Here is a 13,531-nt window from a genome sequence, read left to right as displayed (position 1 = left end):
AAAAAAGTTCATTGGACTTTACATTATAATTGAAATACACTTAATACCTTCAACTTTAATCGCAACACATTTCGGAATCAATTAATTTGTTTCCATTTAATTACAACAAAATCCAACAATAAATGTAAAAATTTATGTAAATTTATCTTTTCTTCACTAAACACTTCTCTAATGGTTAAACAGTTACACTGCCCATTCGGTAAAAGTTAATTGTTGCAATTAATGTTCAAGTTCATTTTTTGGATTCAATTTACAATCGATTTTGTTGGAAAGAAAAAGATTTAAAACAAAAGTTTTGAATTAACTTTAAGTCAATTTCAACTCCCAAGTTGAGTTGAGATTTGGTGAGATGAACTTCCCAGGCTTTTGTTATCCAATAAAATGGTCAATTTTGAAAGGAAATTGAATGAGACACTGAATCGAATGTTTCATCGAAACAAAATTTCAACTTTTCCAGAAATTGATTTCTTTCCGAATTCAACTCAACCCTTAATTGCTCTTTAATAGTGAATCAATCTTTACCCAATTCTGTCTTCAACTGTTCAATATTCACTTTCCAATTGTCTAATGATTAAAGAGCTAATTGAGAATCAGTTTTGATGAATAACTTTGCAAGTTGATTGTAAAGTAAATATTATTAGCAGCAATAATAAGATACAAGTAAAGATAACATTGAAAACATTTATCTGACTGGAACAATGGATTGAAAGGAAAGCTTTGAAATTCAAAGAGCATGTAACCATAGAGAAAATTCTGGTTTCATTGTTGCTTTGAAAATTCTTTTTGGATGAATAAAGCACAATTTGATCCTTTTCAGTCAACCCAACTGAACAAGTTAATTGAAACAAATGGAAATGTTGAAAATATCAATTTGTTGCTGCAACGAAACTTGCAAGAAGAAGAAGAGGAAAAAAATTGAATCAAAATTAAACTCACCTTGAATGGACTTGAGCCATATTAACGATACCCAAATAGATATGCAATTAGATAGAATTGCTGGAAAGAAAAAGTCACAATTAGTAAATCAATTTAACCATTAAATTCAACTTTTGCCTTCAACTCCAAATGATGCTCGACTTAAGTAAATGGTTTTAACCAGAAACTGGAATAACTTTTTTTTCCCTTTCACAGTCATTATCATCTTTCAAGTTTTACCATGAAAAGAAATTTCAGATATTCTAGTTGGTCACAGTTATCACTTTCACCCATGATTATCTTCATCTTTGTCTTCATCTGTTCATCTGAAAATGAACAAAATGAATGGTAAAACGGATTACATTTACATACTAATATTGAATCACAGCGTGAGTTGCTCTATTTTTGTCCTTCTCGCCATTTTACTCCATTTATCATTCAATACTCTAACCATTCATTTTTCCGCTCATCATCATCAGAATCACAATCACAAATAATATTAACTTGAATCGTCTTCATCTTTATACATCTTTGACCCTCTTTAAACCCTCAATGTTCAAAGAACCAGTTTTTTTCGTTCAATTTTGTTCACCTTCATTCCCTTCAACTTTTTATTCCCAACTATTATTGTTATAATAATCTATTCAAAAGTGTGACAATTCAATAACAATTTGACTTTTGCTCAGCAAATAATCGATATCAAAAAAGGCTTATTGAATGGGTAAAGAAAATTCAACTTTTTTTCCACTCAATTTATAACTTTTGTTGCTTTCATTAAATCAACTTGCATTTCAATTTAGCATTTTACAATCTAGAGGATTGTGTACTTTACTCCCTTTCAACCGTTTTATTCAACATTTGACAACAATTCTGTTAAATAATTAAATCATTATCGCTTGGGATCATATTCAGTCTCAAGTTATTTAGTTTAAAAGTTCAATCTTTGGTCTGTAAAAGACTGACATTCAATCATAACAGATTATGCGACTTTTCAGACTTTATCTGGAAGATTTGGAATAAGATTTGCAAAGCAATTAGTCGATTGTTGCTAAAAGCAAATTGATTATTTTACAATTAATTAGTTAATTATTTAAACAGTCGAGTAATAAAAGTAAATCACTTTCGCAAGGTAGACTTAAAGTGAACATTATCAACTTTTTTGCATTATTATTGTAACAAGCAAATTAAAGCTGAAATGGTTTGGTTCAGGTGAACAAGTCTGATGAGTTGATTTGATCCAAAGTCCAAGTGAATAAGCTTAAACTTAAGCTTGAATCATTCAAGTCATTCTTGTTTAAGTAACCCAAATCATTCAAGATTGATTATTTTCAGTCCAAACAATCTTAAGGTCTTAACATTTGCAATTTGTATTCCTGTAAACCCTTGATATTCAAAGTCGCAGTTTAAAGCATCATCAGTTAACATTATTGTTACAACAAATCGTGTGTTTAACGTTTTGTAAACTAACGTTTGACTTTCCCAAGTCTTTTCATTTCGCAGTCACAACAAAGTATCGAGACTAAACATTATCAGCTTTGCATTGTAACAAGAAATGAACAAAGAAACTCTGCTTTTCATGATTCGATAAAACATTGGCCAGTTAACTTTTAAACTTGAATCAATCGATCAACATTTTATTGGGAATAACATTGTGAGATAATTGAACAATAAAGTTTTGATAAAACCTAAAACAGATTTCAGTTTAACCAAAATTATGGCAACAAAACGAGTCAAAATTGTAACCATTGAGTTTCAATTATTTTGAAAAGGGAAAAGCTTGAAAGCCATTAAATTGAACAAAAAGAAGGTAAAAAGATGATGAGATTGACGAAAAGATGAAGCAAAGGATGAAACAAAATCAATTTGACAACAAAAAGACAAACTAAAAGGTAAAAAATTGTCTCAATATGATGTATCATATTACATGGACTATGGATGAGGATAGTAATGTAAAGCTGTAAAAACACTAACACTTTTAACATGATAACTATACTTTTGAGGGATGAAAATTAATGATTCGAGCAGTGACCAAGTGATCATCAAATGAGATGTAATTTCGAGTCTCACTCCATTCAATCATCATCATTATTATTTTCATCAACCATCATTTCAACATGAAAAGGTACACTTTTGTTGATCGCTTTACTGGCCCAGTAACACATTCACTTGCCTCGAGTTGCCTCTTTGAGTACAAGACATTTTTTTGTCTAAAGTAACATCTTTTTTTCGCATCGTCTCTTCCCTTTTTCAAGACCAAATCAATGGGAAACTTTCACTTTTTAACTAAGTTTATCATCTTCATCATGATGACCATCATCATCTCAATTTGCAACTAATGTTCACTTGAGAAGCAAAATGTTCATCTCAACGTTAGATAAACAATGTAATAACCCAAGTATCTGTTTTCATTGAATTTTTTCTTCACTTGCTTGACCAATGAATCTGCGCACCATGATGGATGACAGTTGATGGTGATGATGATAATGGCAACATGATGAAACGTTGAACCAAGAAAATGAGCAGAAAAAAGGTTTGATAGTTTTCGTTGCAACAGATTACATTTCAATTTTTTGCTTTTTCAATTTCAAGCAACCTTCAGAGTTTAATTGTTCAAAAATCCATGGTTTCATCGTTTACCATCAACATTGGGATTAAGCTTAATGATGAAACTTTTGATCTGCCTTAATTGATATGCAAGTAAAGAGCACATCAACAATTATTTTCAAACTTATCGATCGGATATTGCAGTGAATAAAATGTTCAAAACCAGATTCAAAAGGAGGGAATTTTGCATTTCTGCGAAAAATCCAATACATTTCCTCCTCAACACTTATGTTATGGAATCGCAGCGTTTCTCAGTCGAGTTTTGCTTAAACTCAAGTAAAAAGTCAGTATATAAGTAATGGAGGATGTCAGTAGAGTCGGAATCAGAGGAAGATTTCTGCTCATCTGAGAGATGCAATTTCTAGAGATGAGCTCAATCGACTTTGAAACCGTGCAAGATTAGTTAACTGATTCAATAGAAATCGTTGAGGATTTCAGACGCTTTCAGAGCAAACCATTTGTTAGTCTGCAAAATAAACTGATCGACAAACAGACCTAATAAAAGCACATTACAAATTGAATTGTAAACCAACAGTTGCCCATTAATAATTACCCTTTTTGCAGTCTTTTAATTCATGATAACATAATTTTGCCTGGAGGTGGAAATGTTGAATGAAAGGTAAAATGATACAAACTAGTAACTTTCTGCATCTAATTATCAGCATAATTCAAGGTAATCAAATATGACTACAATTAATTAGCCAACAAAGTAGAGTAAAAATATTGAGCCTCAACAAGCTGATTAACCTTTCGCATAAAGCATTGAATGTCAACAGAGTTTCCTAACAAAAACAATAGTCGACTGTCACATTGAATGATGAGGACAATGAAGTGCCTTTAAGGATGAAATTTTAATACAATCAAAATAGTCATCAACTGAATGTGCATAAACTGAATCAACTTAACCCAAAGTAATAAAAGACCAAAAATTTACAGAAAAAAGGAAGATTCGAAACAATCAAATGGATTATCAATCAATTGTTGAATTTTATCCAAAGTCAATTAATCTTTCTTTCTGGTTTAATGGTTACAATTAGCAATTGATTTAGTTGAAGCAATTAAAGCAATTCAAGTCTTGAAACTGTCAATGATTAATTGGCAATGGTTTCCATTGTTGCCCGGACTAATTTATTTAACCAAATGAAATTGGATTATTGATTTTGATTTTGATTCACTTTCATCAGCCATTTGAAAGACAACAAAAAAAGTTAATGAAAATCAATCATGACTTGGTTTCCACTTTATTCAATTAGATTTGTCACAATTTATTGAACACTTTGTAACAACAAATATTAACTTTAAATGATTGAATTTAAATTAACCAAGTTGACCATTAAATTGGTACGGAAAAGTGGGCAAGCGAACCAAAAAAAAAGAGATTCATTTTCGAGAAAACAAATTGAGACCAAAAATCGATAAACAAATGGTTATCTGAGTGTAAAGTGATTAAAAATGTGAACTTATTTCAGGTTCATTAAACTCAATCAGAAGAGTATAATTGAGTGGATAACTTGGTGAGCCTTTTGCTATAAAAGTGTTTCCCTGTTCATATCATAGTTTGCAGTTTGGGCAATAAAGTTAATCAGAAACTGAATTGGAAACAGTAAAAACAAAAGTTACGATAAAGTGCAAAAAGGTTAGATTGATAAAGTTGCCTTTTGACAATCAATTTACTGGTTAAACTGTTTCCTATTGTAAGGGTTAAAATGATGATGAGAGAACGGGAAAGGAAAATATTGAATCCAGAAAAATAATGTTACAATTTATGATTATGCTGATGCTGAGGCTGATGATGATGATGATGATGATAAAGAATGAGAGGGAAATGAAGTATAAATGAATTGATTTGAAGGATTGGAAAAGGGTTTCAAGAGGCTTCTCATATTGAATGTGTTTGTCAGAGATGAAAAAGTGAATGATCAGTCTTGTCATGTTAAGAGTCTAGCTTGTGACATAATCCAAAATTACCTATAAATCATGATGAGAAGGAAAAAGAAAAAGATGAAAAAAAGACTTTTCTGATAAATATTATTGAAATTGTGCAGCAAAAATCCGAGGATTGTTTGGGAAGGAAAAGGCTGCCAATGAATTCATTAATGTATTCATTTGCATTCAATCTGATTTTGCATTAATTTCAAGACTTGACTTTTCAAGTAATATTGACTCAAATTAGGTGTTAGTTATGAGCATCAACTGGTTAACAATTAGATTGTAACTATCGTTAGAAAATGTGGATGAAAACAATCGATCGTCATGAAATGATAGAAAGGATAAAATTACCAAATTTTCAGTGTTTATTATTTATTCAATGGCAATTTTTTACTGATCTTAATGAACAGTTTTTTTATTCATAAAAACGTTCAAATATTTGGAAGGAATGGTTAAGAAAAATCAATTTAATCTGAAATTGATAGCAATCCATTTCAATAGTTTCTGGTCAATATTTTGAAAACAGAAACAGAAATAAAAGGCCAAATTTATAGCAACTCTAATAGCTTTCAGTAAAACAATCATTAAGCATCGAGTTGGTTTAGAAGCGGTTAATTGTTACCAGTGAAGTTGATTTTGGTTTTGAATAATTAATGTTACCATTTATAGAATTGCTTGAATTTCATTTTTAATTATCAATTTATATTCGAGCTACAAGAAGTCATTTCTCAATATTGATTAACAATCTAAATTTACATTCATTGAGATCATTTTTTGATACTTTTTACAATCGCAAGCTAAAGATTTTCAATATGCACAAATAGAAAATCAGACAAAACCAGCATAAATCACAAGCTCGAAATGCAGGTGCAAATCTGGTTCCCATTGAATGAAATTTACATGCAGTCGCCAATCAGCGATCATTTCAAATATGAAATTAGATTTCCCTTGAAAATTCGTAAAATTGCTTAAACCGTTAAGAAATCGATTCTATGAAAATTTATGTTTTGAATATCTTTAAGCATTCAAATAATGGATCTCGAAACTCCCAGCCTCAGTTGTTACTCGATATGGATAAAGTCTCAGCCACAAACACGATACTCGAAGTGAACATAAGAATTGATTCGCTCAATCATCATCAATTGCACATCTTTATTGGGCTCATAAAATCGACCAATAACCATCAAATCGATCGATTTAGAAAACCCGATCTCTTCTAATCTAGATTTGGATTTTCAGAGTAAATCGATTGTTACAATAATAATGCAATCTGATTAAAGTTGATAAAGTTAATCATAAATCACTTTGATTCGAAAATTGATCCAAAAATCGATAAAATCGAAAATTTAATTTAAATTAACTTTATTTGTTTCCAACTGAATGAACCCAATGAAATGCTCAAAGTTTAATTAAAATATTTATATTTCGATTTCTAAACTTTAAACATTGTCTACTACCTTTCACTGAAAGTCACTTCAATAATCTTTCAATTGTCGCCATTTATCAGTGTATATACATGATATAATAGGAATCAAAAGTCAACAATAATATTAGCATTGTTAAACAGTAAGTCAATGAATGAATTGAAATTCATTGAAAAGCAGAAAAAAGAGATTCATGGAAGTGCGCAAATAAAAGAAAAGCTAAGATTCAATTGATTTGTAAAGAGTAAAGAAACGGAGAGAGAAAAGGAAAACAAAAAAAACAGATTCAGGAATGCACATGATTTAAATGATAAAATGGAATTACTCAGATGAAACTTTGAAAACATTATGATAAAGTACAATGGCTGTGATTCAGTGAAAAAGCTTCAAGAAGAAAAGTTTCACTCATTTTACATTGTATTCTTACAGGGAGTTTTTTCCCTCTACCCTGCTCATCCTCATTACCATGATGAATTGAAATAGTAGTTATTCAGAAGAGACAATTTCAAATGAACATTTACAAGTTTATCAAATTGAAAGAGCAACCAAAAAGACAAGTGATGATGAAAATGGAGGGAATTTTTTTTCTCCTTCTTTCAACCCAAAAAAAAGTAATTTAAAACCCAATTGCAAGTCTTTTATGCTATTTTTCAAGGTTTCAAGTTTTATTCATTTTCCATTGCCAAGTTTCATGAAGTCTTTGCAATTGTTTTACAATTGTTTGATTTGCTCGATCAATGGTTTCGCCAAATGGAAGCAAAAGGTGAACAGATTTTTATTTATCTTTAAATTTTCGTACTTTCATAAGTTTTAATGATATTTTTGTTTGTTTGAGTTTTGCCAGTAAAATTAAATTGAAAATAAGGTTATAAATATGGAGATGGGATTATCTTTGATAACAACGGGAAAATACAGGAAAACATCAATTCAATTTAATGCTCAACAACATTGTTACTCTCATGTTAGATGATTGTGAAGTGAAAACATTTTTACTATTAATAAGTAACCAAGGAAACTTGGGGATGCAAATGAATAATAATAATAATATCAACAAGGATTATTATGATTATAAGAAGTAAGCAAAGAAAAGGATGAATAAACAATTTGTAATAAGGAAAATGATTCACAGTAAAACTTTACAAAACTTTACTTGAAATAATATTTCAATCCTTTCTTTTCAAGATACTCTTTCAGTCTATTTATTATTATTACTATTACAGTTATTAATACTTGCTATTCAAATGTTTTGACAAATAAACAGTCAAGTTACCGTTATTTCATTTCCTCCCTCAACGCATTATTTCCATGAAATTATGATTAAATTTCTGTTCTTGAGTAAAGGTTGCAAGATATTTATCGTAGCATTTCTGGAGATTCACTGGTTAGTCGTTCATTTGACCTCTGACTGGCCTTTTCTAAGCGTCAACATTTTTATACTGATTTCTGCTTGAATCGGAATGATAATTCATAGTGATCAAAAGATTTGTATGTTTTAGGAACTTTTATTCAGTGAATTTTTATTTTTGGGAAACTTGTGCATCTTTCAAGTTATCCATTTGTAACAAACATTAAGCGGTGTAAAGTTTGATGTTTCAGACGACCTTTAAGTCTCATTCAGAGTTCAAATGAACGAATGACTTTGAATGAACTTTAAAACTCAAAGTTTTTCAATTCTCAGAGGCCCATGGTTTAAACCTGTAATCGTTCAAATTGAAATGCTTAGCTCAAGAAATTTATATAATTTAGGTTCAAGACATTGATGCTAGAAAGTTTGAACTTGTGTGTGAACTAGAAAGAAATGTCGAAAACATTTGATTACCCTTGCATACACTCTCTTGCATCTATCTCTTCCTTCTTGACCCCAGAAAAAAACAAGATAACGGCACTTTTTCTGACCGTCTAAGGGTCCAATAGCATTCTCTATGCTTCCACATCACTATGTATATAAATCATAACTTTTTAGACAACAGATCACTTAGCTCTTCACCTTCACCTTCATCACTCTCTCACTTCTCTCTAGAACTATCTTTCGCGGAATCAGCCCAACCTGACTGAATACCATTGCCATCTCATCAAGTCAGTTCCAGTCTTGCTGATCCAGCTACTCTCATCACATGAACTACTCAAGCACTTTTCACTTTCATTCAATCCATTCAATGTTATTCGTTGATTTGACCTTTAGAGGGCTCCTTTTGTGAGTGTGCAATTTTTATTGCAAGAGGCTATAAGCAGTCGAAGCAACCGTAACAAGAAAACTCTCAATATTAGAAATGACTTTCAGATGTCAGTCAGAGGTCAATAACTAAGTGAACTTGAGATTAGTTGTTTTTGATTCAAAATCAACTCCATATCTCAAATCCCAATTCTCTATGGACATTGGTTTTGGCATATTGAACTTATTATAATCATTGAATTGAGTTGAACAATTTGACTTGTCTGTTAGCTCATCGTTATGATCTCGTTAAGATGATCGAGAACTGGATAATGATAATTGTGGCTATCAAAACGAAGGTAAATAATATCAGTTTTGAGTTGTTCACGATTCAGCAAACAATCTCAAAGGTTGCTTTGATTCCATAAGTATGATTCACGTTTTTAATGCATTTTCCTACCTTGATATTAATAATAAACTTACAAAATAATTTGTAAGAATTGATTAAAGTTGATTGGTCGACTGTAAAATCCATAAAACTTAATCGACTCATGAAATTATTTGTCTGAATTCACCGAACTTTTAAAAACTTCAAATTGAAATCAACAATCTCATCCGTTTTTTATCAATGATTCCAGTGAATCTCGAAAAAAATGCATTAATAAAATGTATCTGATTAAATGAATTGTTGTTCATCTGAAAGGTTCTAGTAATTACTTCAATTAATCATAACTTTCCTTATTTTACTCTCAACTGATAGTTGATGATCCAATTTAGTGAAGACGTCAACACAATGAAATATCAAAGATTATTGTTGATGATGAATTTCAAGACAAAGTTATTCATGACCCAAACGGCCAATGTTTTATAACTCATCATCATAACTGAACATTAACTTTGGGTTCTTTCATTTTTTGCCCTGTTCTTTCACAGAATCACAACTTTTTTTCTTGGAAAAAACAGAAAAGGCAGAGAAAAAAAGTGACGAAAGAAAAAAAGTTGGCACCAAAAAAAAAGAAGAGAAATTCTGGTTGAAAAGAATACATCAAAATTTGAAAAGACATGGGTCATGAGTTTTCATAATCATCATCATGTTTTCAACAAAAAGATCAACATTTGTTCAAACAAAATCTCATTAAATTCATTTTGTCCCAACTTTGAGATACAACCTTCACATTTTAGTTGAGTGTTTCTTGCACCAGATTACTTTCCCTGTCATCATTATTAAAAATATTATTCAATTGAGTTTACCAGATGAAATCAATTACGACTGATTAAACTGTCGATTCAAAATAGAAAGTCTGAAAAAAGAATGAAATTCAACATGAAATTTCGACTAAAACTGAAACAAATGTTTAATGATGAAAAATGGTCAACATCGATAAAATTGATGGATGTTGATGATGAAGGATAATTGTGTCAAAATATAATGACAATTAATGTTGAGATTTGATGAAAGTCATTCTGACTTGAATGTTCAAGTGAAAAGGATGAAAAGCAAAATCAGGAAAAGTAAGATGATGAAGAGGAAAAAGAGTGAAAAGGAAAAGAAGGTGAAAAAGAGAAGCGAACAAAAAAACAAGGTTAAACAGTGATTAGTTATTCTGTGTAAGTTGAATTAGTCTTTTCATGGTTCCAATGAATTTTCAGGTGAAACTTGGGAAACCATGGAAACAATAGCATCCCAATTGACGCTTCCCAAATTCATCATTAAACACTGAAGGCGACACACAAGAAATGTTCATTGAAAGTTGAGGTCGTGCAAGCTTTTCAACTTTCATTTTGATTCTTTAACCAATTAATATCACCTGAGAAACGACTAACAGTAACTATTAAAATGGATAATGATGAAAAGCAAAGGAAGAAGAAGAAGAAAAAAAAAATAGAAAAATGTTTCAGGTGAAAAAGAAGGTAAAAGCAGAGAAAAGGTTGTATCTTGTTCAATTGTTGACAAGTTTTTGGAGAAAAGGCTGAAAATGAGATTTTAAACATTTTCAAGTGTTAAATTGTGAACCTTGTTTAACGTGATTAACAGTGATTACCTTTGACAACAATTGTCCTGATAACCCACAAAGATTATTGTCAAGTACAGATGATGACAATGTTGACTTGGTTGTGAGGCGAAAAGGTTTGTTTTATAAGACTTGATGATGAATTGACTTTAATATTGTAAATTATTATCTAAAGAAAGTGTCAAATAAATTTACACGAATCAACATTGTTGAGCTTCTTCTCCTTTTTTTTCATTCACCTTCATCCTCCTCCACACTATCCTTCATGATCATCCTTTTCCCATCGATTGTTGGTTCTTGTTGAGGAAGGCAAAAGAAGAGTCTCAATGCGAGTAACAAAAATTGAAAGGTGAGTGGAATAACGAAGTGGATTTAATGTAAGTTGACTTTAGTGGTTAAATAGAGGAAGATGAGGATGAGTATGATGAGGATGATGATGATGATGAAAAAAAAGTAGAAGCAGGTAAGGAAAAAAAGTTTCCACTGGTAACAATCATATTGACTTGCGCTTTGAGTTGAAATCATTATTCAGCTTTTATTGTGCAAAGGGAAGAAAGTAGCAAGGTTATTTGTAGTTGATTGGACTGAGAATGTTCACAATGAAAGTGAAGAAAAGGATGAAGATGGTGATGATAATGATGAGAATAAGGCATGAAGAGGAGGGAAAAGGCAGAAAGTTTGTGAACAAAGTGTGACCTAAATACGATTCAGCTGATTCGCCAAAGTGCAAGATATTCTTCACTCTTATTCTCATCATTTTCTTACTTCTTTTCAATCTTTATGTAAATCACATTCTTTCGTTTTTTTCTCTTCTTCTTTTTCTTCTCTTTCTTCCTTTTCTTCTTCTTTTTTTACTTCTTTTCATTTTCTTTAAATTCTCTGTACCTTTAACTTTGTGTAAATGCATGTAAGGATTTACCTTCATTTAATTTTCATCCGTACATGAAATACGTAGGGAAAAAAAGACCATTAGAAAGGGAATAATTTAAATTGAGAAAAGGTTGATTCGGATGTAAAGAGGATGAAAGATGATGATAATGATGATAGAAGAAGGTAATAGGATGATGAAAAGGGAAGATACAATTGGGAATAGATAATAAAGAGATGCAATGTTGAACAGTTCTTGAGGCAAACGAAAACAATAATCATTAATTATTTCAGTGAATATTGTTGATTTAAGTTGTGAAAAAAGGGCAAACTTTGCGTCTTTTCGTTTGCCAAAATTGATTGTTAACAATTAACATTACCTGAGATTTGATTTGTTGACAGGAAAATTGATTCATTACAAGTTCAAAGTTATTCAAATTCAATTCTAAATCACAGTTGATTTAATCCTAATGATTCAAGAGTAACATGAGTAACCAATAAAGACTAACATTTGTTTCAATTTTTTCATTAAACTCACTCTTCCAGTTAAAGTCAAGTGAAGATCCGTAAAGGCCTAGACAAGTCTCTTGTCTCAACCTGACTCGATGCCAGTTGCTGCATCAAAAAATGCAAACGCATTCGTAACTCATTTTGTTGGGAAAGTGGATTCAATTTAACAGATTGAATCAACAATATTCGTGAAAATGTAGTGAGAAGAGTTTGGAGTTTCTTGAAAAATGGAAGACACAAAATTCAATTTAAATCGCATTAAATTGAAAACTAGACTGAGCTGACTCAGTTGTGTACTGCTAAATCATGATTGGCTTGATTTGCCTTATTATTCAAAATTCAATTCAATATTAGAACAACTTTTAACTGTACATCAACTTGGTTTAAAGATTATTACTGTTGATTGATTTCAATTTACAAGCAATCAACTGAAACGATTCACCAATCATCAGATATTCAATAAAAATTAACTAAACCTTAAACCATATTTACTCTATTTACACTTAAAAAATCACTTTCATTTAAATTGTGATCCACAGAACTGAGATGATTAATTTGACAATGAAAAGCAATGGCTTGAAATTGTGATCATTTTTGATTTATGATTAGAGTCTTACAGATGAAGAAGGAAAAAAATGTATAAGTGATGAAGAATGTAAAAGATACAAGATAGAAGCACGTAATTCAATGGGTTATAAATGCTGGATAAAGTCTGAAGAAACAAGCAAGATGATGATGATGATGATGATGATGATGAGAATTGACCTATTTCTTTCTGTGCTCTTTTTCATTCTTCTTCATTTTCCTTTTCAGTTTTCTTTTTCTCTGCCTTTTTCTTTGAAAATGTTTAGATATATTTTTTGTTCACATAAATGTTCAACTTTTTGCTGGAATCAGAAAAAAAGAAGAAGAAAAAAAAAAACTTTTCTTTCTCTCAAATTTTCACTTTCAATATCTTCTAAGCAATTTACATTGACGGCAGAAACTGAATCTAAACCAGAATTTTATATAAATATATTTTTATGTACATTTAATGATGCCTCATCAATCATGGTGCTATGATTCCATCCTCCCTGTATTTTCACGATAAACAAATCAATCTACTTTTTCTCACTTTC

At 30.6% G+C, this 13,531-nt stretch overlaps 1 protein-coding gene across 1 annotated transcript in view; it reads right to left on the bottom strand.

Moving 5' to 3' along the window:
• The window catches only part of LOC107359596 (uncharacterized), a 58,287-nt gene that overhangs the window by 21,094 nt on the left and 23,662 nt on the right, over positions 1-13,531 (bottom strand). Inside the window, exon 2 of the mRNA XM_015926104.3 lies at positions 937-996. Coding sequence (XP_015781590.1) covers positions 937-996 — 60 coding nt within the window. The remainder of the gene's footprint in view (positions 1-936; positions 997-13,531) is intronic.

The sequence above is a fragment of the Tetranychus urticae genome, chromosome 2, assembly GCF_039701765.1.
Source record: "Tetranychus urticae isolate SD_2017Ah chromosome 2, NJAU_TeUrti_SD_1.0, whole genome shotgun sequence".
Taxonomy (NCBI): Eukaryota; Metazoa; Arthropoda; class Arachnida; order Trombidiformes; family Tetranychidae; genus Tetranychus; species Tetranychus urticae.
Note: the sequence above shows the minus strand (reverse complement) of the source record. Positions and strands in the feature narration are given on the sequence as shown.